Source organism: Sceloporus undulatus, chromosome 2 (assembly GCF_019175285.1).
Source record: "Sceloporus undulatus isolate JIND9_A2432 ecotype Alabama chromosome 2, SceUnd_v1.1, whole genome shotgun sequence".
NCBI lineage: Eukaryota > Metazoa > Chordata > Lepidosauria > Squamata > Phrynosomatidae > Sceloporus > Sceloporus undulatus.
In genome coordinates, this window is record NC_056523.1 from 79,011,842 (window position 1) to 79,038,836 (window position 26,995).

Sequence of the window (26,995 nt, forward strand, 5' to 3'; positions counted from 1 at the left end):
AGCGGAGCCGAGTCTGACCAATGGCCTGGCATGTGAAAGTGGGACTCCCTTTCCCAGGCTGCTCTTGGAGCCGGAGCCTGGCGGCTGGGGCTGGGAGGGAGCCCGGAGGCTTAGCCGGCCCTGTCCCTTGGCTGCCGGTGGCTGGGAGAATGCTGCGGGCGGCAAGGGTCCCCTGGCCGGGCTCCAGGGCCTGCGGGCGGCGGGGCTTGGCCTCCGGACAGGTGAGCATTGCTGGGGCTGCTGGGGCTGGGCCAAGGGGCCTTGCAAACTCTGATCTCCCGGGATCCCCTGGCCCTGGCCCTGGGGCTGGAGCCTCTGGGAGCTGGAGTCCCAAATGCCTGGACATTCAGGCTTCCCTAGACTCCAGCCTCCTTCCTCAGATGTATGTCTGAAGTGGGGAGAGCCCACAGACAGAGCTGTATCCTCTGGCTGCGGGTGATTTCAGTTGGCATTCTCAGGGCATATAGGTCTGCCTCTGGATTCTCCATTCCACCTCATTCATCGGAGGAAGGAGGAGCAAGCCTAGGAAAGCTCCTGCTGCCAAGCTCTTTCTTTCAGTATCCAAGGTACTGCAAGATCTTTCTAGTTGGTAGCAGGAGCGTCCCTAGACGTTTGACCATATGCCTCTGAGGAAGCAGACTGATAGAAGGAAAGAAGTTGGCAGAGGAGCTTCTCTAGACTTCAGTCTACTTCCTCAGAAGCATATGGTCATATGTCTAGGGAAGCTCTTGCTCCCAATTTCTTATAGTAGTGAGATCCTGCAGCACCTTTGAGACTCTCTGAAAGAAAGAAGTGGGCAGCAGGAGCTTCCTTAGACTTCAGTCTACTTCCTCAGGTGCATTCAGAGTAGACATTAGTCTGGGAAAGCTCCTGCTGCCCACTTCTCTCTTTCAGTTAATCTCAAAGGAGCTACAAGATCTCTCTATGGACTGTAAGAAAGAAGTTGTTAGCAGGAGCTTTCCTAGACATACGACCATATGCCTCTGAGGAAGCAGAGTCAGGCCTAGGGAAGCTCCTGTTGCCAACTCCTTCCTTTCAGTCAGTCTCCAAGGTGCTGCAAGATCTCTCTACAGTTTGATTCTACAGACTAACACAGCAATGTCTTTGAATTCTGGGAAACCAATGTTTGGGAATCTCTGCAAGGAAGGCAAGGGGCTGGGCACAGCATTTTGGCAGAGGAAAGTTGGCACAGGTCTAGCCACACTCCAACCCCAGAATGGAGTTCCAGCAGCAGTTAGAGCCACGTCTGGTTTTAGAGGTTTCCTCACCAAACAATCCTGTGAGGGTGGCAGAATTGGGAAAAGATGGTCTCCTCCCATTAATAAAAGGGTGCCTAAGAGCATGTGCAAAATGCAGTGGCGCAGTGGTTAAATGCCTGTACTGCAGCCATTCACTCGAAACCACAAGGTTGTGAGTTCAAGACCAGCAAAAGGGCCCAAGCTCGACTCAGGCTTGCATCCTTCCAAGGTTGCTAAAATGAGTACCCAGACTGTTGGGGGCAAATTAGCTTACTTGCTAATTAGCTTACTTGCTGTTCACCGCTATGATCTTTGGAATAGCGGTATATAAATAAAACTATTCTTCTTCTTCTTCTTCTTCTTCTTATTATTATTATTATTATTATTGTTTCTTGCCTATTGAATAACCACAACCATCCAGCAGGTTTCAAGACACTTGTTGGTCTTCCAAGCAGAAATCAAGATTCCTGAATCTCTCCTCTAGAAACTGAGATGGGCCTGGTTTTGTGGAGGCTGGTTGCTTGGTCAGACTGAACAGGCAGTGGTCACTGGAAACCAGATAAGTTGAGAAATCTTCCTTCTAGGATGTGAGGCAGAAAAGCTCCCTGCAAAACCAGCAACCCACAAGTGGCATTACTCCCCCTTCCTTTTGCCAGAGGGCCAGGGAGGCACTAACCTGGAGAAAGGAAAGGCGATGTCCATAGGTGACAACTGAGTTTATTATAATTAAATATTTTGTCTGTTCTGTTCTGTAGAATGGATTGCCAGTCTCTGAAGAAAGTTCACACAGATTGTGACTGACAAAGTGACTTCCGTAAAGGCCAGTTTGCTGGCTGATTCTGTTGTTCGATAAGTGTAGGGCAGCTGCTATTTTTCTCTGCTAAAAGTGTTAATGAATGAAAAAGAACAGTCTGAAGGAGAGGCGTTGTTGGTTTTTTCACATTGTGGGCTGGGGTTGGTGCATACAAGGCCAGTTTGGGCTTGGTATCATCATGGGAGTCTGGGGAGGCTCCAAACCCAAGGAGGGCCAGCAGACACTGATTCCTGGCTATCAGTTGCCTAGAAGGAGAAGCCACCACTCCTGCCAGTGAAAACTGGGAACCTTGGGAGGTGGGGATCCCATCTCAAGTTGTTACACCTCTGGTTCCTCATCCACCTTCTCTCTCTGAATTCTGGAGTGGGGAGAGACACAGAAAGCAAGTTGCCAGAAGACCCCCTAACCCAGCTCCTGGCCTTGGATAGGAAAATACCCTATGGCCATGGAAATCTGCATTCTCTGTACTTCCAACTGCTAATCATTTCCCCCTACAAATCTTTGCACTACAAATGCAAACTGTAAATTAAAGAACCAATGTGGGATTTCTCTTAGTTCAGACTATCTTTGAACCCTTACTGAGTAGAAAAGAGCCTAAGTGGGTGGCAACGGACAGGGGAGGCTTGCAAACCTGCGGGGGTACAAAGAGCAAGCACATTTACTTTCCCCCTGACATTGGACTTGTGATAAAAGCACTAAGTAAACACAGCTAATGGCAAAGGTTGCAGGCTGCCTGGAGACGGCCCTCATCCCTTGTGCACAGAGTAGGCTGAATTAGGAGGATATACATGCTCTCTCTATGATGGTAGAGGATACTGTTGATGCAACCAGCGTCAGCCGTCAGCAATTTGTCTTCCTCACTTTTGATGAATAACTCCTATCATCCCTCAGCATGGACTGGGACTGATGAGAACTCTATGGCAACATTGTCTGGGTGGTCACTAGTTGCCCATCTTTGATCTATTTTATGGGTGGAAACCCAGAGCTGCAAAAGGGTTCATCAACCTCTCACACTAGCAGAGCAGATGGGGCAGGAAAATCTTCTCCCTTTTGAATGGATGAGGCGGAACATAGTCATGTACCTATCATGAATGTTCTTTTTTCTCCTCAAGACTGCCAGGTATTGGATGATTTATTGATGCAGGTTGCTAGCAACTGCCTGTCAAATCGCTCCTTGCCTCCTCTGTAGGATACCCTGAAGAAGACACCTCTCTATGACTTCCACCGGCACCATGGTGGGAAAATGGTGGCCTTTGCAGGCTGGAGTCTCCCTGTACAGTATACACACAGCCACCTGGAGTCCCATCTGCACACACGTCAGCAGTGCTCTCTCTTTGATGTGTCTCACATGCTGCAGGTAATGTTGAAGGAAGGGAGCCAAAGGTCAGAGAGGTTCCAACCTCATTATTGTTGGATTATGCTCTCTTCAGTATGTATCATAGGCACTCATTCATCCCTCCTCCCAACTCACACATTTCCAGTGGTCACTTTCAGGTGTAGCAAATTTAGCCCAAGATTACTTTTACTAAATACCAAACTCTATGGTCGAATGTTGTGTGGACTTCGTAGGACTAAGGTGAATGGGGATTATGGGAGATGTAGTCTAGTACACAGTCTCAGGATGCAGTGCCTTAGTGGTTAGGACACTGATTCTGACAACTGCAAAGTCGGTAGTTTGAGACCCAAGCAGAATGAGTTCCTGTCACTCGTCCCAGCTTCTGCCAAACCAGCAGTTCGAAAGCATGTAAAAGTGCAAGTAGATAAATAGGTCCCACTTTGGTGGGAAGGTAACAGCATTCTGTGCAGTCATGTTGGCCACATGGCCACAGGTCATGTTTGACAATGCTGGCTCCCTCAGCTTAGTAATGGAGATGAGCACAGCCTCCTACAGTTGGACACGACTAGACAATTGTCAAAAGGAAAACTTTACCTAGTCTAGTATAGTGGAATGTGCTGGATTTGGTTGGGGAAGAGACAGACTAATTTTGTGCTTTGAGAAATACAGCCCCAAAGTACAGCAAAAGGAATCTCTGCATTTTTGACACTAGTCTGTGTGCTTTTTCTGGAACATTTAATTGGCATTCATGTATCAGAAAATGTGTGCCTAGGAGCTGTGGACAACTGTAGCTCGATGGGTCATATTTGCCACATCATTTTAGACACTTGGGATACAATTTGAAATGTAGATTATTCTTGTCACCTTTCCTTTCTCCCATTCCTGTGCTCTTTGGAAAAGTATATAGAGTTCAGTTAAGTCAGCTGTTTTTGTCTTAGGCTGAGGCAGGGCGGGGGGATGTAGTAAGCCTGCTAAGCCATAGTTCAACATGGGTGACCATGTTTTGGAAAGGAATTAGCAGGATAAGATTTGGAGGGGGCGAAGGATGCTAATTGAACATGAATACTTAGCACAAGTGCCTGCATCATAAGCTGTTTGGCCACAGTCTGAATGGAATGTTGGACCCTGTAAGCCTTTGATCTGATCTAACATGGCTGCTCTTAAGGGCTCATGAACAGCCGAATGTTGCCCTTGTATGCCAAAGTAAATAGCCATCAAGAAAGTGTAGCAGACTTGGACTAGTATTGGGCATTTGAAACAATGTACCTATTTGCTTGGCACCTACATTCCTGGAAGACTTAAGAATTCTTCTCCCTACTGATTTCACATAACTAATTTAAAATTGCTGCTAATATTTTTCAGGATGTTCCTATGTCTTTTCTCAGTGTAGTGCTTGTGCTGTTCACATTTTCCCAGTGCTGGGAGTTGTATGAAAACTCCTTGGCCAATTAAAGCAAATCAGTTTAGATTAGGATTCATCCATCGCTGATGGATTCTGCAAACCAGAGATCGTAATGGAAGATTCTCCTCCAGCTTTCCTCATCTTCTGAATTAAGGCAGGTAATGAGTGAGATAGAGCCTTGGAAACTTGACTTTCCTGGTATGTCATTTATTTTGTCCAAAAAATCTAATGTAGACCTTTGGAAATTTTTTAGAAACTTTGAAAGTTGTGTTTTATCTGTTGTGCTATTTTTATTTTTATTTTGGTTTTACTGAAAGATGCTCTGGCCACACCAGATTTTGGAAGTGTGACCTATTTGTTTTATTACTTACTGAGTCTTTGAGAAAGTTGGCTGGTGAATTATGGGAGTTATAGGCCAAAAGTGACATTTCAAAGCTTTAAACAAAATGTATGAACTAAAGGTGTGGGATGGATGGACAGACAGATATTATTTTTAGCTTTGCAATCTGGCTGGAGATGAACCTACATTTTAACTAAGCCATTTACATCTGAGAACTGGTCACATACAATTTAATTACACCACCCTATAAATTTCTTTGGCAGTACAGTGGTCCAGGTCTAGATATTTTATCTATATGGGTCTCCCTGATTCTACATGTCAAACAGTTGCTGTGCAGTAATTCTCTCTTTTACAGACTAAAGTATTTGGCAGAGACCGGGTCAAGTTCCTAGAAAGCCTAGTGGTTGGAGACATTGCAGAACTGAAACCTAATCAGGTGTGTTGTAGCCTAATAAGTTATGTGAAGACGCAGTCTACTGGAAGGCATGCAGAGTTAGGATGTGGGGTGCCCAATCTCAATCCCATACACAACTGAGGAATCTTGGACAAATTATTTACTGCTTAGCCTGTGTTATCCCATAGGCTAGGTCTGGGGAAAAGGTTAGTGAAAGGTATATCGTAAACATCCCAGAGAGAGCAGAACACATTAAAATAGGGGAGAGACTTTGAAAGAGTTATATATATTTATAAACAATTGAAGTGTTCCTCAAATATATTTCATTATTTACACATGTCCATGAAATCTCTAGTCCAGCACTAGTAATATTCCTCTGTAACAGATGAGAGGGAGGGGAAAGCCTTGCTTTCAGGGAATAGATGGTTAAAATTGAAAGTCACAAATATGGAACAGGGGAAACTTGTCTTGGCAGCAGGAAAGGATCTTGAGGTCTTATTCGATCACATGCTGAGTATGAGCCCTCAGAATGATGCAGCTGCTAAAACAACCACACAGTCTTGGACTGTACTAAAAGGAACACTATCTGCAGATAACAGGAAGTAAAAATCTCACTGTTCTGCCCTGCTCAGGTCATATCTGAGCAGTATTGTATGTGCTTCTGGACATGACCAGAATATAGTGACAGGATTGTGAAAGGTCTGGAAATAAAACTTGTAGATAGCCTACATTCTGCTGTTTGTAACAGTTCTCAGAGTCCAGTAGTCAGGCTGAACTTAGCTTTTCTTTCAGGGCACTCTCTCTCTGTTCACCAATGAAAAAGGAGGCATCATAGATGACTTGATTGTGACCAGCACTTCAGAGGAGCACCTCTATGTGGTCTCTAATGCAGGTTGCATGAAGAAGGATTTAGCTCTCATGCAGGTACATATTTCCTATTATCCTGTCTCACAAGGGCTCATTCTAGAAGAGGAAATAGCAGAAACAGATGAGAGGTATGCCATTCCATTATGGGGTTGGGTTTATCTCTCTTTCTGCTTCATCCATAGTTGGCTCCTATTAAACCAGGGGTGGGCAATTGGCATCTCCTCGGCTGTTATTGGATTGCAGTTCCATCCTCCTTAACCAGCATTGCCACTGATGAGAGGTGGGGGAATTATAGTCCAAAAACATCTGTAGCACCACATATTCCCTCCTCCAATCCTTGCTGTTGAGGGAGATGGTCAAGAGGAACCAGCTGCCCCTCCGGTGTATAACCTTGCTGTTACCATCTCTGTTCCCTCTCGCAGAACAAGGCCAAGGAAATGAAAGCATCTGGCTGTGATGTCGACTTGGAAGTTTCAGAGAATGCATTGATCGCTCTGCAAGGTAAACATAATCTTACAGTGGTTGCCCAACCACCATTGAAGGGAACACAGGGAGCACCATATGCCGATACCATGCCCAGGCTACTCAGTACTACTTTCAGTACCACTCATGCCTCTATACCTCCGAGGGCATAGCATCTCTCAACCTAAGCCACAGCTTCCCTGCTTGTCTTTTGGGGGTAGGTTATAATTGCTTTCTCTCACCCTGTTTTGTTTGCCATGTCCAAAAGATTTAATTGTTGTGTTCAATTTGGTCAGTAAAGGCAGATTATTATTAACTGATACGGTATCAACTGATCTGGGCCTTTAGAGTGGACATGTCCATTCTGCACTGTGCTGTTCCCCAAACATAAGAGCCCCCATAGATCAGAGCATGTCTAGTTCAGCATTCTTCTTTGACCCATGGCCAACCCACTTAGGTTGTGTTGGTTTCTGCATTGATATTCAGAAGTGGAGCATGACCATTCAGTGTGGCAATTCCATTTAGCTATTGTGGTTAATACAGATAGACATAGCTCAACTATTAGTCCTTGTCACGTTACGTGGCAGTGAATGGCATACCCAGCTCCCTTGGTGGCAAAGAGAGGAGGTTGTAGGGGATAGAATGTTAGACTAGGAGTTGGGGAATCCAAATTCTAGTCTGCTTACTAGGCCATGAAATACACAAAGTGGCCCTCTTAAGGCAGTTGTGATCTCTCAGCCTGCCCTACATCACTGGGATGGGGGATGAAAAAGATATGCCACTTTGAGCTCCTCAGAGAAAAGGTAAGATACAGTAATTGTAACTGACAAATAATAACAGATGTTTTATGTGTGTTTACACCCAGTGCTTGTACATAAGTTACAAGCAGCGTGGTTAACTCTTACCTAGTTAGCTCTGTGTATCTGATGAAGTTAAATTTGTAACATAACACAAATGGTAATGAAGTTGCTTCATTGTTTTAACTAGTTTCCAGTCAGTTGCAAAAGTAATGTTAGTGAGCATTTTAAAAGCTATTTTGGGAACCCCCACCCCCAGCTTGTTCTTTTATCAGTTGCAAGGGGTTTTCTTCCTCAAAGAAGCAAGACCAAGTAATGGAAAAGTATAAAGCAGTGCAACAAGCAGAGCAATGAGTTATTGATTGTTACTGCAACTAATGGCAACAGGTTACTTTTCAAACACTGCAGCTAAAAACAGGCACAAATTATTTCTAAAAAGTAACTCCCCAAAACCTCTGACCCAACTACATCCTTCAGCTGAAGTGCCTGATTCTTTCTTTCTTGTTTAACAAGACCGTTCAGAAATGCCTTGGGGGAGGCTGGAAAACTAAGACCCATTCAAAGTATGTGCTGGTCTTTCAGCTTTGATACTGGTTACTCCCTCCCTTTTTCTCTTCCACTAGGTCCTGCCATGTCCCAAGTGCTCCAGGCAGGGGTGTCGGACAGTCTGGCTAAGCTGCCCTTCATGAGCAGTGCTGTGATGGCTGTATTTGGAGTGCAGGGCTGCCGGGTGACACGTTGCGGCTATACGGGAGAGGATGGTGTAGAGGTACCATGCAGGCAGCTCTTAATTCAACTAGCCAAAAGGATAGAGGAAGAGGCTGTGGGAAACAATGGTGGGCAAGTGGCAGCACTGACATTGTGGGATAGTTGCTGACCATGGTGGGCTCCCAGAGAAGGACAAGTGAATTATTTCATATTGGGAGGATAGTGAGTTGATGCAGAAGGGCTCATTGAATTAGGATGATTAGAGTAAAAAGGTGCTGTTGATCAAGTCCAGAGAAAGCACTGAATTGACTTAAAAAGTAGGATTGGTCAAAGCAAGCAAAATTTAATACTGAAAGAAAAGAAGGCAGCAAAAATCCCACTGACCAAATGCCAATGATTTCTTATGCCCAGATCTCTGTCCCTGCAAGCCGAGTGGTGGAGCTGGCTGAGCTACTCCTCAGGGACCCCACAGTGTGGCTGGCTGGACTTGCTGCTCGGGATAGTTTGCGCTTGGAGGCAGGATTGTGTCTTTATGGAAATGACATTGATGAAAGCACAACCCCTGTGGAAGCCAGTCTGATCTGGACCCTTGGTAGGCACATTCTGTGGTTTTGGTTTCTGTGTCTTAAAACAAATACCCATGCTAGCAAGTAACAACTAGCTCAAGACTTAATCAACATGCTGCAGGGTCACCCAAACCTCTTTCTGCACATCAGACATGTACCACAAAGACTGTGGCTCAGATCCACAGAGTGGGGGGGAAGGGGCACTTGCACAATGCAGCTTTGCTGATTTTTTGTTCTTCTCTATATGCCATTGTGGTGTAGTGGTTTGAGCACTGGACTAAAGTTCTGGAGAACAGGATTCTAATCCCTTTTCAGTCATGGAGGCCTATTGGGTGACCTTGGGCAAGTCATACACTCTCAGTCTTAAGGGAAGGCAACAGCAACCTCTTCCCCAAACAAATCTTGCCAAGAAATTCCTGATAGGTTTGCCTTAGGGTCTCCATAAATTGGAAATTTGAAAGCACACAACAGGTATCTGCAATGTGAATGAAGCTGTAACAAGATTATATGTAGGGATGAGAGACAGCATGACATGCAGTTACTCACGAGGGGTCACATGAACCACTGTAAGAAGGAGATTCCTGCTGTCTTTGGAGAAGCATCATACTTTATTTCTGATTGCTTCCCAGGAAAACGTCGTCGTGTTGCCATGGATTTCCCTGGTGCATCCGTCATTTTGGCCCAAATCAAAGAGAAGCCTAAGAGGAAACGGGTGGGGCTGACCTCCACAGGGCCTCCCATCCGGCAACACATGCTTATTCTTGGGCCACACAGCAAGGCTATTGGTAGGTGGTACTGTGGTTGTACACCCTCCTCCCATCACTGCCTAGTAGGAATCTGGCTGGGGGACCAAAAGTCTAGAAAGGGGGCACCTTAGCCCTCCTAGCCCCAATATTAAGGCTGACTTCACAGGAACAATTCTGCAGGCAGGGCATCTATGCCCACTAGTTTGCTATCCAACATGCCTGTTCTGATTAGCACTTTATGCCAAATAGGCCTTCCTGAATCTCATAACCAACTTTAGATGTGTTGGTCTACAACTTGCACAATTCTCTGGGCCACCATGGAAGCACCTGACATCAGTCAAATCCCCCTTAACACTCCATGAATGAGCAAGACAGGTCCATAAGAAAACCTGTGCCTGTTGCACCCTTGTGCATGTATTTAGGCCACCCTTTTCCAATCTGCTGCTGCCCGGATTAGGGGAGAGTGCACTAAATCAGTGACTTGAATCAAATTGCTAGTCCCCACTAGAGCAGAACCCACTTAATCAACTGCTGAATGGCAAATAATTACTTAACTAAATCTTATTCTCTCTCTGGGGCCACTGTAGCTGGTGATTTAAGCTAACGTTCACAACAGGAACTGAAATCATATGATTGTCCAGATGTAGTTGGACTGCAGCTTCCAGCATTTTTCACCGTTGACTATGCTGGCTAGGGAAGCTAGTACTTGCAGTCCAATAAGCCACATGATTCCTACCCCTTGTTTACAAGTTGCTACCTTCACCTCCCTTAAGTGGAGGAATACTGCAGATGGGAGTATTTATGCAGTATGTACTGTTCACTGCACTTCACGGTTTGTTCAGATTCTCTTGTCTGTAGTTGTTAACCAAGTCATTGGTCTTAGGAAATGTTAGAACCACAGATGGTGGCAAAATTCCCATCTCCAGCACTGTTGTTTCTTTGAAAAAAATTGGGAGACGTTGTATGTTCCTTATTGACCAGTATTCTTGCCTGTTCCTCCATGCCTTAGGTGAGGTTACCAGTGGATGCCCCTCCCCCTGTCTGCAGAAGAACATTGCCATGGCCTATGTGGAGAGTGAACATAGCAAGCTGGGCACAAGCCTCACAGTAGAGGTGAGGAAGAAGAGCTGCTCAGCTCTAGTCACCAAGATGCCTTTCGTTCCCACCCATTACTACACAGCAAAATGAGCTGTTGCTAGGTTAGCCTTTGTTTTACATATGATCTATACTACAATGAAAGAACCATGTACTTCTTCAGGGGCAAAATCATTGTATCTGAAGACAACCCAGTGCCTGCCTGCCCCACCCACTCTTTCTGAGGGGAGAAGAAAGGAAAACCACTTTAGACTGCAGATGAAGACAGGCTTCCTGAAACCTTAACAACCATGGGGATCCAAAAGCACACTTGAGAAATAATCTCTTTGGGCTACCAGGTGACCCTGCCAGTTGTAAAGCCCTACCAGTTTATTAGCTTATTCCTTTCAGAAAGCAAAATGCTTCTGTAATACATGTATGTAGAAATGTTTCAGTCCCAACTGGCATTTTTACTGCACTTTCATTTTCCAGGATACAAGGGAAGAAATCTTGATTACCTTTGGGATAAAGTAGACCTGCTTATTAAAATATGAGCAGTGCACAAAGTTTCCATTCTACTTTCTCAAGGAAAAAACCCATAGTCCAGTTACATAACCTAATTCACAAGAAAAACAGTTTATGTACAGGCGCTCAGATATTCTGGTAGGCTTAGAATTAACCCGTTTCACTTCATACTTTACTCTTCTGGATAATTTTTAATCCATTCTATAATGGTTTCTGCCTAATCATACGTATTTACATAAGTCAAAGTGAATACCAGTCCAAAACCCCTATTCATTAACAATTTCTAGCCTGCTCCACAGAACAGATGGTTATGGTTCTAGAATTTAGAAGAAGCAGAATCCTGAACAGTTCTTCAACCTTGCCAAATCTTTTCTTTCCTCAGTTCCAGCCAGGGTACAAGATTCAGGGCCACAACATTTAGAGGCACCATTCTCTGCTTGTGTCATGAAGGTACCTATTATTTGAGCGATTATGTCAGCTGCACCCTTGCACACACATAGAACCAAAATGTAGAAGCTGGGGAAGCTTTACTAGCACCCTCTCAGGATAACAAGATGGGGCAATGAGGACTGGGAAAGTAATTGTGGGGACAGAGGAATGTGTACTGTACTTCCCAACAGCACTGTTCTGTTCAAATGCCAAGCCTCACACTTATACATCTTGAACTCTGTTGCCTTCCAGATATTATTGGACTGCAGCTCTTGGACATCCCAGTGAGCATAACCAAAGGTGAAAGATTATGGGAGTTGCAGTTTAACATGGTTTAGTAGTTTGAGAACTGGACTAGGACTCTGGAGACCAGAGTTCAATGCCCAGCTCAGCCACGAAGTGTACTGGGTGACCCTGGGCAAGTTACACTCCCTCGGCCTCAGGGGAAGGCAATGGCAAACCCACTCTGAAGAAACCTACTAAGAAAACCCTGTAATAGGTTTGCCTTAAGATTGCCATAAGTTGGAAATGGCTTGAAGGCAGCAACAACAACAAGCTCAGCAATTTATGGAGGCCTACAATTCCCCACCCATCTTCTGCACATATGTAGGTTGGTCCTCAGCTAATGAACACAACAGTCACTGTAATAAGACACAGACTTCATTTACTTTTCCCAGCACTTCTTTATAGTCCATACTTTACATAAATGACACAGGGGCAGTGCCTGGCAGAAACAGAGATGGCTCAATATCACATTAGCACCTGTGGCACTATACAACTGCAGAGAGCTTCATCTTGCTCCTCCATAGCATGAGCACCATGAACAATGGTTTGGAGATAAAACTGGCTTAGAAAATAAGTAAGCTCAAAGATAGTCATTGGCACAAACATGGACCTGGGGAGAGAACCAGCAAGAGCTTGAATTAGCTGGGCTAACCATCTACACCTTTCCAGCAGCAGGGTGGAGTGCTTAACAGATGTCAGCAAATAACATTTTTAGCTAAGCTAGAAATAATTTCCCATCTACTGTGGGGCTCTGCTTTCCTTCCTCACTGAAGGTGGTTCAAGGCAAAGGGCACTCGAGCACTGCTGCAGAAAGAAATGCGGCTCATGCCAGGAATGGATGGGAGACTGAAGAGAGGCAGGCTTAAGGCCAGTTCACAAGAGGATTTGCAGTACATAATGCAGACTTCTTGAATGCAGAGGAGAAACTGCAGCTTCCCCAACCTGAGTAAGAGCAATCCTGAGAGTCACTGTTTGATAACTGGATGGATAGAAGCAGCCCTCATAGCACCAGTGCTGACTAGCAGCCAGGCCACAGTATGGGAGAAAGGGCAACAATGGCCACAACTTCCACAGCACTGAAAAGAGCTAGGCCTCTGGGCAGGTGGGCAGGCAGGCAGGCAGGCATCAGCATCCTCTATGCTCTCGGACTAGTAGGAGCCTGATTTTGTCTCCTCCATCATCACTCACGGTGAGTCTTCATTGTTTCATTGGTTGAGCTCTCCCTAGATACATGGATAAAGAAAGAAAAATCAAACAACATTAGTAAGCCAAAAATGATAGCAAGTGTGAATCCTTGCATTGCTCTGGTATTGTATTCACACACCATGAGAACTAACTGTATCATCTGGAAGCAATAAAACTACTCACCACATAGAGAAGTGGGAGGACCCATCTGGTGTGCCTCCATTCTGTCCTCCAGGGCCTGGAAAAACAGAAAAATGTTAAGGAAGAATCTCTCCCATGAAACAGATGGAGAATGTGTGGCCCTCCAGATGCTGTTGAACTATACCTCCCCGTAGCCCTCATTATAGGCTGTACTAGCTAGGGATGATGGGAACTGGAATCTTACAATATCCAAGGACCACCTACCTCCCCCCCCAAAAAAAACCCTCTGTATTATGGGTTGCACAACATTTATTGAAGTGGGATTAGGGAAAGTTATAACAAATGCATCCCTATGTATTAAATATGCCCATCTTAAAAGGAGCATAAAGGGCAATTCAGAGATCTGGTGAGACAGGAGTCACATCTGCTGGTAACAAATTTGGGGAGGAGATGAGATTGCACCTGAACACAGGTTCTACGGTAGCCATATTTAGCTCCTGTGAATGTAAGAGTGATCCTGCTAAATTTGATCAACTGTCTGCTCAGTCTTACATTCTTTCTCCCTGGGGACAAATGAGATGCCCCCACAGCAGGATTAAAGGACATTTTCTCTCCAGTTGCACCACCCCCAAACCACTGGTATTCAATGGCATGCTGCATTTTAATATGGAGATTCTGTATACTAGCTACCATGCCTGAAGGAGGGAGGAAGGACTTGGTGGAGGGAGGAGGTAGCAGCCACTGCTTCTCTATACAGGTGTAGTCCCAGTCCCTGGAACTCGGCAAACACAACTTGGCTAACAGACAAGTCCAACAGGTGCGTTTTGTGTAGGCATTTTGAGGGGGAGACCTTGAGTTCTGTTTCAGTGCTGACTTAGTACTGTACTAAATATGGACAGTGAGGGAGCTGCTGCAGTCACCTGAAACAGCTATGGTATGCTGGTGTTCTTGCCAAAGGATGTGGATAGCTACACCTGAGTGAGTGCATGTTGGTTGGCCTGTTGGAAGAGAAGGTCCTGCAATCTGAGGCTCATTTATCCACTTTGCAGTATATTGGGAAGCATAGGGATTTTTTGGACAGAGTGGAGAAGACTGGTTGAGAACATACAGGGGATATATCTGAGAAGGAGGTCAGTTTTCATACACAGGCGATAAGACAGTTGGAGGGATGTGACACATAGAAGTAGAAGGACTAGAGATCATTCTGTCAATTTGGAGCTGCAGAATTGATTTGAAGCTATCTCCCGTATCCATGGTGACAAGGGGAAGCAAGAAGATAGGCTAGTTAAAGTGGTCTCAAACTGGATTACTGTATTTCTGCAGTGTGTTTTGGACCTTAGTCTCTGAAGCAGCAGAAAATAAACTTGCTCCATTCTCAATATGACATCTTTTCAAATATTTAAACATAGTTATTCTCTTAATGTATTTACACGAAGAAACCCATGACTTAAATCTTGAAAGCCAGGTTGACAGTATCTGGGTAAAAAATAAGGAGGAGAGAACCAACAGGGATGTCATCGTAGGGGTGTACTACAGGTCCCCAAATCAGACTGTAGACTTGGATGATACTGTCCTGGAATAGATGACCACACATTCAGAACAGAGAGGTAGTAGTAATAGGGAATTTCACCTATCCTGATATTTGTTGGAAGTCAAACTCTGCCAAAAATTTAAGGTCCAACAAATTCCTCACTTGCCTTGGACACAATTTCATTGTCCAGAAGGTGGAAGAGGCAACAAGGAGATCAGTTATTTTAGATCTAATCGTAACCAACAGTAATGACAGGATCCTTAGGTGGGAGTGACCATGTTCTCCTGAAGTTTGTTACACAGTGGAAAGGAGAAGCCAAGCATAGTCAGACATACATTCTAGACTTTGTGAGAGCTGATTTCACAGTAGGTGTGATTTTGTGGTCAGGAATACTAAAAAAGAAGAGAGTTCATGATGGATGAGAGTTTATTAAAAGTGAAATATTGAAAGCACAATTTCAAACAGTTCCACTGAAGAGGAAAAATGAAAGTTATGTTTAAAGAAACCAGGATGGATGTCTAAAGAACTTTCAACTGAGCTAAGATTCAAAAGGGACATGTACAAGAAATGGAAAAAAGCATGCCTGCATATGACACGGATGCACTGTACTAGCAGAAAATAGCAAAAACGTGGAATAACTACAGAAGAAAAAGTGCAAAGACAGGTTTGTACTTGAACATTAGGAAAACAAAAGTAATGACCACAGATGATTTACATAACTTTAAACACATAATGCAGACATTGAGATAATCAAAGTTTTCCTATATCTTGTCTCAGTCATTAATAAAATTGAGGCTGCAGTCAAGGAATTAGAAGACAAGGCTTGGAAGGCTATGAAGGAACTAGACAAGATTCTGAAGTGTAAAGATGTATAATTGAATACCAAGTCAGGATTGCCATGCCATTGTATTTCCCATTTCTATGTATGGCTGTGGAAGTGAACAATGAAGAAAGCTGCTAGGAAGAAAATAATCTCAGTTGAGATGTGGTGTTGGAGAAGAGTTCTGTGGATACTATGGAATGTGAAACAGACAAATAAATGGGTCCTACAGCAAATCCAGACTGAGCCTTCCCTGGAAGCCAAGACATAAAAAAAAATTAGACTGATGTACTTTGGAAATATCTTAAAAAGAGATGACTCACTAGAAAAGACAATAATGCTTGGCAAAGTATAAAGCAGCAGGAGAAAGGAAGACCACACTGCAGATGGAGAGACTGAGACAAGGAAACCACAGTCACGAGTTTGCAAGCTCTGAGTAGGGCTGTTGATAATAGGGTGACTTGAAAGTGTCTTTCACAAGGTTGCCATAAATTGAAGTCAACTTGGCAGCAGTTAACAACTACACAAAAATCTGGTCCACTGTACTGTGGTCTTCTCTAAATCCAACTTGTTCCTGATAAAGAATATTATTTTCTTCAGCCATCTTATCAGCCTTTGAAGGAGGAAACAATTATAAATCTTAGAGCCAATATCCACTAAACTAATAATCCAATAATTCTAAGGATTTTATTTATCTCCTTTCATATAAGGAATTGATGTTATGCTTCTATCATTCATGAGCAATACCTGTAGAGTTTATATGAGAAAATAGTTTTGCTAACAGAAGGTCCAAATTCAGAATTGTTCTTGAAGACATCTGACGGAATGATATAGAACAGATCCACTGAATCAATTTTTTAAAATTAAGTCAACATTTATGTAAGCCCTATTAAAGCTACTCTGCTGTAGGAGCTTATCGCTTTGGCCAATAAACTGATTTGCCTCTTCCAGCTTCAGTTTTGGATCCAGGATGCCCCTGGATGTTATCATAGCTAAATCACCAATCTACCCAGGATGCCGCTGCCTGGATGCATCCTGGGACAAAGCCTCACTCAGCTGGCCATTTTTTAAAGTCAGAAGCTCCCCGACTTTGAAAAAATGCAGGCTGACTGAGGCTTCGACCTGGGATGCATCTGGGTGGTGGCATCCCAGGTGGATTGGTGGAGATTTAGCTATGAAAACATCCTGGGGCATCCCGGATCCAGAATTGAAGCTGGAAGAGGTAAACCGGTTTATTGGCCAAAGTGATAAGCTCCTTAGTTGCACCTAACAATTGGATATAAGTGTAAGAAGAGAAAAGGTTAGACAGTAAAGGTCATTTCTGAAATATTTACTGTCTAATCCATATAAAACCACTTATGCTAAAACAATTGGATTTAAGATGAACATCCCACTGAAGTCAGTAGAACTAAACTTGCTTTAATCCAGGGATGATTAAACTAATTAATGTATGGCAGTCATAAGCTTCTAGGGCAATTGTCTGCAACACAAGGTGTAAAATGGATACTCTGCTGGTTTAAAGTGAACTGTATCATAATTATGTACTATACTAAATTCAAGATAAAATTTGCAATAAATGCCAAATAGTATCATGTAAATATATTGTGAATTAGTTCTATGCCGGATGACTGAAGATGGCAGGCATAGCTAATACACACTTGTATAGAAAGTAGCAAGGCTTCTTCAGTGTAAAGAATTCTGAATAAATGTTTCTCATTTGACCCCTGTAGTCCGCATGTCCCTCTTCAATCCTGTCCTGCTGTGGAATTAAAACATTAAATGGTGTTGTATTGGCTCTGAGTAATGTGTTTGCATATGGAATACTGTGGTTTCAAATAACCTTGCTGAGTATTGTTTGCAATAGGGATTTCTCCTCCATGCCTGCCTCATTCTGAGAACCTTAACTTAAACAAATATATCTTTATATAGTTCTAGCATAGGACTACTTTTTAAAAAGCAGGTTAGAGTCCCTGTGATGTCCTGCCAGGACTGATTGAATTTCCCCCTGCATTTTCTTTCACATTGGTTCAGGTCATAGTATGTTTAGTATAGGAAAAGTTCTTTGTATCAGTTGTGGGAGGAGCTGTAGGATTCCCCTGCATTATTTCCAGGTTTGGTTTGCCCTTTCCCAACATGCTCTGCTGTAGCTAGAAGTTTTAGTTTGGAGCAGTCTTTGCTGTGAGCAGGCAGAGAACTGTCTTTTTGGTGGCAAACAGGCCCAGACAGCCGGAAAGGGCATTTCTTACACCTTAGCCAAATCAGTTACCAAGTTAGCCATTTTAGTTACCAAGTTAGCCATTTCAGTTACCAGGTTTTAGCCATTTTAGTTACCATCAGCAAGTGAATAAAGAATTCAGGAGCTGAAAGACCCTGCACGCTGCACCAGCTCCATTGAGTGAGGAGAGCAAACTAACATCAGACCCAGAAAGATGACATCCGGAAGATTGCTGAAACTGTAAAGTACCTTTTGTTTAGAGCTGGGGAGGAGAAAACTCTTTATTTTGTCCTTTAAATTAAATTTCCCCCCTTTTGAACTTTACATTCAGCTTCAGAGCCTTTTTTGGGTAGAAGAGTTTGATCTCACCAGGGTACCGGCGTTGCACACCCAAACCTGCCACCACCTTTAGTTGGGTGTGTCTTCACAGTCCCAGTTATGGAGGAAAGGAATGACAGAACCAGCTATAATGTTATCCATACTATTGTAATGTGCTTTCATTTGGGGAAATTTGTTTGCCATTATTGTGTGCCTGAAAGCCACTTTATAATAATAATAATCCTATTATTATTATTATTATTATTATTATTATTATTATTATTATTATTATGTTGCTGCTTCCAAACACATGCAATCACAGTAGAATCGACACTTAAGACTCACAAGCAAAAGTGAGAATCATGCAAACAATGTTCCCAATGCAGTCTTGGGACAGTCCTTGGTTGCTCCTGCTCTCCACAACTCAAGATGATCAAAATGTGGGAGATTTGGACTAAAATCCATTTCTAGAGGATGTATTTTGACACTATTTTGGGCTCCACTTGATACCCAAAAAGGAGGAGGAGAGCTTTTAAAGGTGAACAAATGTGATTCCTTACTGAAACTCACCTCCAGCTGCCATTTACCCCACTGGTGTAGCCCACTGAGGATCCAGAGGTACCAAAATGGCTTTTCAACCCTCAATAAATGCCAACCTCTGCTCTAAAGAGACCCTCAGTACTGTCAGCACCATATTTAAAATAGGGATTTAACATTTTCAAAATTCTTGACAATAAAACTGGAATGGTTGGGAATAAAATAAGTCAAAGGCTTAAAAGGAAAAAGTTTTGAAGCAAAACAGATGTTGAATGAGATGAAAACACCTAATATGAGATGTAAATGCATTAGACAGACCCCTAAAAACCTTTAGGTCTAGCATGGTCAATACCCCCATAACATCCTAAACACATGTGATGTCATTTACTTTGGAAGCTAGGTGGGGCTGAGCAGGAAAGCAATCTCACAGAGGAAGCAGAATGCAAGGAGGGCTTTTTGTTGTTGTTGTTCCAACAATAATTCTAAAACCCAGGCATCAAGGTCCAAAAAGTTCTACTTCTGACAGGATTTCAAGTTCTTAATGCACCATGGCTGTATAGGCAAACAGAAAACATTTCTAGTCCTTAGGATCTTACATCAAATGTTTAAAAATGTGATAAAATATATTTTTAGCCACAAAATTTCATGCCAACATAAATGTTAGTCTTTAAGTTGCCACAGAATTTGCCTTTTTGCCTGGTACAGGTATGAATAAACCTTTTCAGTTCCTAGAACTGGAATCAACTTTCTAAAGTTGCTTTTATCCAGAAAAGGAGGACTTTGGCAGGCCTTGACCTCTAGTTGTCACAGGAGATGCTGCCATCCCACTCTCTATAATTATGAAAGATGCAAGAGTTCTGTAGCACACCTGTACTAACATGTCTAAGCAACATCTTACTAGAGAACGATGAGTGCTTTTGAGGTGCAATCACCATAAGAACTCATTGGGTGATCTTGGGCAAGTCACACTCTCACAGCCTCGGAGGATGGCAATGGCAAACCCCTTCTGAAGAAACTTGCCAATAAAACCCTGTGAGAGGTTTGCCTTAGGGTCATCATAAGTCAAAAACAACTTGAAGGCACACACCACCACCACCACCACCAAAAAAGCTAAAATCATAGTTGCAGGGCCTCAATGTCTGGTGAGAGAAAAGACAGTGAACAGTGCTAAAGCAGTTGCAGAATCAGAGTGCCATGTTAGAAGAGGAGTGGGAAAACTTGGTTATAAAGATAACTTAAGACTTCAGCACCCAGAAGCCCCAGTCTGCATTGTAAGAGATTATAGGAGTTGTAGTCCAAAACATCTGGAGGGCCAAATGTATTGCAATCCTGTGTTAGAAGATGTCTTACTTTTAACAGAACTTGATCTTAAAGAGGGGCCATATCAGTAGAAATAATTTAGGACCAGAGTACTCAGCTACTGTGGAAGTTCAGACACAAAAGGCAAGTAAAGGCCAGCAAACAGATGGGACTGGTGGAGAGAGCAAACAATAATGTTGTGTCCTGTTGGCTGTGCAGTAAAGCATGACCAAACAGAGCTACCAAACTGAGTCAACAGCAACTAGTGTTAGGAAAGTACACCACCATCCAAAATGCACAAAACCAGGATACCTTTATTGGGCCAACCCAAAAGCATAAAATATATGTTGTAAGCTTTTGAAGAACAAAGGACACTTTGAAGAAGAGATGGGGATCCTAAGCCAGAACTACCTCCCTGGAGAGGACTCTTTTCCAAAGTAGTGCATCTGTTAGGAGCAGGTGGTTGTAGGAATAAGACTTGGCAGTTCATTCTGATAGATGGATGCCCTGCCAGACTGCAGACAATCTTTTTGGTCACAGCCAACCTCCAGTATATAGTACAGTGGTGCCTCGGGTTACGAAATTAATTCGTTCCGCCATTCCTTTCGTAACCCAAAAATTTCGTAACCCGAAAAGGCTTTCCGTTAGCACTGGAAAGCCTATAGCTGCACTTTGCAGCATTTGAATTTCGCGCCGAAATGAATTTCGTAACCCGAAAAATATTTCGTAACCCGAAACAGTTTTTTCCAATCCAACTTTTTCGTATCCCGGAAATTTCGTAACCCGATCATTTCGTATCCCGAGGCACCACTGTACTAGTAACCGAACTGCTCAAGAGACCAGATTTGCTTCGGGAGTCTTGCTGGCTAGGGATATTGGGGGTTGCAGCCAAACCCACCTTGGGTTCAGCAAAACCAAGTCATGTTAGAGCATCAGTGCCATGCAGTGATTTGTGTTAGACTGTGATTCTGGAGATCAGGGTTTCATTCTCAGCTTGGCCATGAAACTCACTGGGTGACCTTGGTCAAGTCACTCTCTCTCAGCCTCAGGGGAAGGCAGTGGCAAACCACCTCTGAACAAATCTTGCCACTCAACCCAATGATAGGTTCACCTTAGGGTTGCCCTAAGTCAGAAACAAAGGCACACAACAGTCAGAATCAGTTAATGGGGTGAAAGGAAAACTACAGGCAGCCTCTGAGTGGGGAAAGGAGGTGCCAGGTGGGCACCATGGGCAGGGTGACCAGACATCCTCCTTTTCACAGACATGTCCTACATTTCAAGCTTCTGTAGTTTGTTAAAGTATTCAGCATGTTGTTCAGAGAACTCTGGTGCCTCGCCAAACTACAAATCAATGTATTCTGTATGGGCCTTACCACACGAGGGGTTTTACAGCTCAGATCCGGAGTCACTGTGGGTCCAGTGATGCGTATTCACGTTATAATGTGATGTATTATCAGACATGATTGCTTTCTATGGGGAGTCATTCCAAGGCAGATCCACAGTGAATTCAGAGTGACTCCTCATTTTTGTGAATTCAGTAACAAGCGAATTCACAATTTTTTTCCCAAGCTCACGTCAATTTCACTTTGAATTGGTCTGGTGTGGAAGATCAACCTGATCTCACCCCCAGTGACCCCCTTCAACCTGTCCCATCTTCCCCTGCCTGCTCCTTCACCCCAATCTCGCCCCTTCTGCCACCCGTCCCATCATCCTCTGCCTGCTTCTTCACTCTGATCTCACCCCCAGTGACCTCCAGAGACCTATCCCATCATCCCCTGCCTGCTCCTTCACCTCGATGAAGGATGACAGCTAAGGAGGGAGCAGGGAAGGAGGACAGTGTCCAGAGCCCTACTGAGCATGCGCAAGGGTGCCAGGTCGAATCGTTGAATCCCTCTGGTGCGGTAATATAATGTGCACTTGCTCCACTTTGCCCAAGTAGAGACCACAGTTTCGTTCCTCAGCTATGACAGATAATACATCACATGAATTGCCTTGGATCCGAAGTGACTCTGCTCCCCCCTCACTTCGAATTGGAGCTTCTGTTTCAAGTGTGATAAGGCCCTAAGATAGTCATAGTGGCTTTAAGAGTGGTGTCAAACTGCTTTATTTCTGCAATGTGGAGACACCCCTGGATAACTGCAGTATTGGGCTGCAGCTTGAATTTGGAAGCCACTCTCACCCACTGTGGCCAACAATCCATGCTTTAGCTTAGTGTTTAAACCCTGGGTGACCAGAGGCCCTCCTTTTCCAGGGCATGTCCTCCATTCCAGCCTGGTTCCTCTGGTAGAATTCCACAATGTCCTCCATTTTGGAGCACGACTGAGAAGCATGAATTTACATTTCCAGGAGTGCTTTTAGGTTTTACTTGGTCCAAGCAAAGTGCTATGCTAGCCAAGTTGGGGGGGGCACAGAGGGGGACCAGAGGTCCTCCTTTCCCAGGACACGTCCTCCATGCCATCCTCCTGCCCGGGAGGGACTGCAAAACGTCCTCCATTTTGAGCATGGCTAAGAAGCTTGGGTTTCCATATCCAGGGGAGTGTCTTTCGCCTTTATTTGGCCCGGTCCCTCCGGCCTTTCCTCGGGGGTCCTCCCTCCCTCCCTCCTTCCTGCCTACCTTGCCGGTAGTAGAGTCCGGTGACGGTGTTGCCGTAGACCCGCCAGGCCACCTGGATGCCTAGGAGGCTCACCACCAGCCAGAGCAGGAGCAGCTGGAAGAGGGCGGCGCGAAGGTCCTGGGCCTCCCAGTCCGAGAGGAACTCCTGCCCGAGCCAGGTGAGGGCCCGCAGAGCCCGCGAGGCCGCCTCCCACTCCCCGGCCGGGGACGACGACGACGAGGGCGGCGGGGACGACGCTTCCTCCGCAGCAGCCATCATACTCTGCTCCGCCTCAGCAGAGGAGACACGCTCCTGCGCCACAAACTGTCACCGCGGAGCCCCACTGCGCAGGCGCAAAGGGAGGGAGGCCCCGCCCCATTTTGCAAGTCCCCGGATAGCAGCGCGAGCCCCCCCCCCCCCCCCCCCCCCCCCCCCCGGGTTTCGCTTCCTGGTTGTTTTTGGCCCTTTGGAGGCTCCGTCGTAGCAGCCAAGGCAGCGCCTGCGCAAGAATGCAGTTTGACGTCACTCTTAAAGCTGCTGCTGCCCTGGTGGCGCAGTGGTTAAATGCCTGTACTGCAGCCACTTGCCCACAAACCACAAGGTTGCGAGTTCAATACCAGCCCAGGGATTTAGGGTTGACTCAGCCTGCCATCCTTCTGAAGTGGCTAAAATGAGTACCTTAGATTATGCATTGTAAATTGCTTAGGGAGTGCTAAATGAAGCTACTATGGCACCATGCTATGGAATCCTGGGAATTGTAGTTTGTTGTGGCCCCAGAGCTCTCTGACCACAACAAATACCTCCGTGATGGTTGTATGCCTTGGTTTTCATTTATAGATCCAAAACACCCTGCAGGAATAATGCCCTTTGACTCCACTTTAACTGCCCTGGTTCAGTGCTAGGGAATCCTGGGAGCTGTAGTTTGTTGTGGCACCAGAGTTCTCTCTGACAGAGAAGGCTCAATGTCTCACAAAACTACAGCTCCCAGGATTCCCTGGCATTTAAAAGCCACAGCATTTAAAGCAGCCTCAAAACTGGATTATTTCTGCAGTGTGTTTTGGGCCAAGAGGTGACCTTAAGGAGAACCTGTCTTGGGGTTTTCTTGGCAAGTTTCCTCAGTCAGAGGGGGTTTACAGTGGCCATCCTCTGAGGCTGAGAGAGTGTGACTTTGCCCAAAGGCACCCAATAGGTTTCGTGGTCTCCAGAGTCCTAGTCCAACACTCAAACCGCTAGGCCACACTGGCTCACAAAATAGTCCACAAAAACACAAATCTCAGATTTCCATTGCATTTAGCCAAGGCAGTTACAAACGGCCTCATTTCAGCAGTGTAGATACATTTCTAGGTAAAGCGAACTCCTTTGATATCACAGGCAAAAAACCGATCTCGTTGGTGCCCTGAGAATAAAACAACATGCACTTAGGGTGGAAAAATGAAATGCACAGATATAGGATGGGGGACACCTGGCTGAACGAGGCTACATGTCAAAGGGATCTAGGAGTCTAAGTCGACCACAAGGTGAACATGAGTCAACAGTGCGATGTGGCAGCTAAAAAGGCCAATGTGATTTTAGGCTGCATCCATAGAAGTATAGTGTCTAGAAGGGAAGTAATAGTGCCACTCTATTCTGCTCTGGTCAGGCCCCACCTAGAATATTGTGTCCAGTTCTGGGTGCCACAATTCAAAAGGACATTGAGAAACTGGAGCCATGTGTCCAAAGGAGGGCAACCAAAATGGTGAAGGGTCTGGAAACCATGCCCTATGAGGAAAGACTTAGGGAGCTGGGGATGTTTAGCCTGGAGAAGAGAAGGTTAAGAGGTGATATGATAGCCCTGTTTAAATATTTGAAGTGATGTCATATTGAGGAGGGAGCAGGCTTGTTTTCTTCTGCTCCAGAGAACAGGACCCAGAGCAATGGATGCAAGCTGCAGGAAAAGAGATTTCATCTCAACATTAGAACTTCCTGACAGTAAGGGCTGTTAGTGGAACACACTCCTTCCTCGGAGTGTAGTGGAGTCTCCTTCCCTGGAGGTCTTTAAACAGAGGCTGGATGGCCATCTGTCAGGGATGCTTCCTGCATAGCAGGGGGTTGGACTGGATCGTCCTTTTGGTCTCTTCTAACTCTACGATTCTATGAACATCTAGACTCCTCGTTTATTATTTATTCGGGACAATGGTTCTCCAAATTCCTTTATTAGGACCAGGTAAAAGTTCCGCAAAAGTGTGCCCACCATGGAGTTTTCCTCAGCTGTTTATCAACCCAAGCTGTACCAAGAAACTGCAGAGGGAAGGGGCAGAGAAGGCCTGGGCTGTTCGGCTTCCCTAACAAGTTCCTGGTCTTGTGTATTTTACAACAGTTGTACAGTATAAGCATCTTTCTGTCACTTCTACTCAAAGAGGAGGCACAAGGAAGGTAAGGGAGGATGGAAATTACGTATAATTTTTTTGTGGGTTTTTCAGGCTATGTGGAAGAGTTTATTCCTGACATTTTGCCTGCATCTATGGCTGGTATCTTCAGAAAATGGTGGAATGGAGGTGTGTGGGGTATACACTCATCCTTCCATATTTGTGGCTTTGATATTTGCGGATTTGATTATTCATGGATTTGATTAATGCGTTCTCTCTAGGAATATCTAGGTCTGCCATTGCAACTCTATGGTCAATTTTAACTAAAAGTTGCACTCGAAGCCCTAGAGATTCCAAGAGAGAATACTCTACTAGGCTTTTGTTCCTCCTCCAGGAAAGTTCTATGGTCAGTGTCTGTTGGATGTTGACCACAGAGTTGCACTGGAGGTGTCCTCTCAGGTAAAAACATGGTGTTTTGTCTTGTGCCTCTAACCCTAGCGAATATGGAGGGACAAGTGTATATACTGATCACTAATTAAATAGACACACCTATCCTCCCCCCCTGAGGCCTTGCCATTCACCAACAGACCAACACACACATTCACATGTAAATCACTTCTTTTCAATCAAGGGTCACACAGTATATATACCCCACTCTCTTCCATGTCAGCATTCTCAGAAGATGCCAGCCACAAACGCCAGCAAAACATCAGGAATAAACTCTTCCAGATAATCTAAAAAACATTTTTAAAAAACCCTATATGGCCAGATAGCCTGAAAAACATTTAAAAAAAACCAACCCTAGGGATGCCACCCGTGAAAGCTGCTGACTTCACAGAGGAAGGAAACTGTTGTATCTGTAAATATGCCCATGATTTTAGACATAGAGTATTTACTGAGAGAAAACACACTCCAGGAACCAATGCCTACACCTTTTTTGAGAACATGATAAAGACTTATCAAATAACACAATCATTTGGGTGATTGCCTTTTCTCCTAGACAAGGCATCTGTATCATTTTGCCTTTATAAATATATGCCTAGGAGAGGCCCCTGGTTAAAACTTACCAGCTTGCCCATTTGCTTCCTTTTTATCGCCTAGCTAGAGACTTGACAAGATTAAAGTAAGCAGCAGGTAAAAGGCAACCCACCCCCAGGAAAGGCTAGCTTTCCCTACATATACTACCAGGGTGATCCAGGGGTCCTTCTTTTCAATTTCAGCCTTCTGTCCAGGAGGAATTCCAAAATGTCCTCCATTTGGAGCATGATCCAGAGGCATGTATTTGTATTGATATGAGTCTTTTTAGCTTTTCTTTGGACACGTGCCACCTTTTTATTGACTGCCCTCCATTTTGCTGCACCTTGTCCTCCTTGGCAGTTGGGAGGATATCGGGTCACCCTGTATATGACAACGTCTGAGCTTATCTCAGGGAACTGGCTTTTCCTGGATGCCGATTCATTCAAATGGTGTGCAGTTCTCGAAGCCTGACAAAGAGGAGCAGGGGAATGAATGAACATAAGAAGTGGTTGGGTTGCCAGGTTGATTATGTGCTGGTGGGGGTTGCGGGCCTTCAAGTTGTTTCTGACTTATGCCAACCCTAAGGTGACCCTATCATGGGGTTTACTTGGCAAGAGTTCTTCAGAGGAGGTTTGCCATTGCCTTCCCGAGGCTGAGAGAGTGTGACTTGCCCAAGGCCATCCAGTGAGTTTCATGGCTGAGCTGGGAGAAGGAATTGTTCTTTGTCACACAATCGGCTAACAAGCAGTCAGCTACTGAAATTCCTTCTTGTTGTTGCATACCTCTAAGTCATTTTTTACTTATGGCACCCTTATCACAGGGTTTTCTTGGTGAATTTCTTCAGAGGGGGGTTGCCATTGCCATCCTTTTAAAAATCTTTTAATAATTTTTTTTATCTTGTAAGCCACCTTGGGTCACTTCCTGGGAGAAAGGCGGCATAGAAATGAAATAAATAATGATGATGATCATCATCATGTGAGGCTGAGAAAGTGTGACTCGCCCAAGGTAAT

At 44.6% G+C, this 26,995-nt stretch overlaps 2 protein-coding genes across 5 annotated transcripts; one reads left to right on the top strand and one right to left on the bottom strand.

Annotated features, from left to right (window-relative positions):
* Positions 1–5: 5 nt before the first annotated feature.
* On the top strand, positions 6–12,117 carry AMT (aminomethyltransferase). Of its 4 annotated transcripts, none has more exons than XM_042448788.1 (10): positions 6–221; positions 3,242–3,409; positions 5,486–5,566; positions 6,317–6,448; positions 6,814–6,892; positions 8,274–8,419; positions 8,770–8,950; positions 9,554–9,709; positions 10,680–10,783; positions 11,951–12,117. In XM_042448788.1, exons 1-10 carry the CDS (start codon positions 21–23, stop codon positions 11,984–11,986), a joined length of 1,284 nt encoding a protein of 427 aa, XP_042304722.1. In that variant the 5' UTR covers positions 6–20; the 3' UTR covers positions 11,987–12,117. The 4 variants fall into 4 exon arrangements, with proteins under 4 accessions (XP_042304722.1, XP_042304721.1, XP_042304720.1 ...); XM_042448787.1 differs by lacking the exon at positions 11,951–12,117 and adding an exon at positions 11,652–11,923; XM_042448789.1 differs by lacking the exon at positions 11,951–12,117 and adding an exon at positions 1,663–1,942 and having other exon boundaries at positions 102–221; positions 10,680–11,306.
* Positions 12,118–12,361: 244 nt separating this feature from the next.
* On the bottom strand, positions 12,362–22,985 carry TCTA (T cell leukemia translocation altered). The gene is made up of 3 exons (XM_042448790.1): positions 22,644–22,985; positions 13,352–13,406; positions 12,362–13,206 (listed from the first exon to the last, which is right to left on the bottom strand). Exons 1-3 carry the CDS (start codon positions 22,900–22,902, stop codon positions 13,164–13,166), a joined length of 357 nt encoding a protein of 118 aa, XP_042304724.1. The 5' UTR covers positions 22,903–22,985; the 3' UTR covers positions 12,362–13,163.
* Between the last annotated feature and the right edge of the window lie 4,010 nt (positions 22,986–26,995).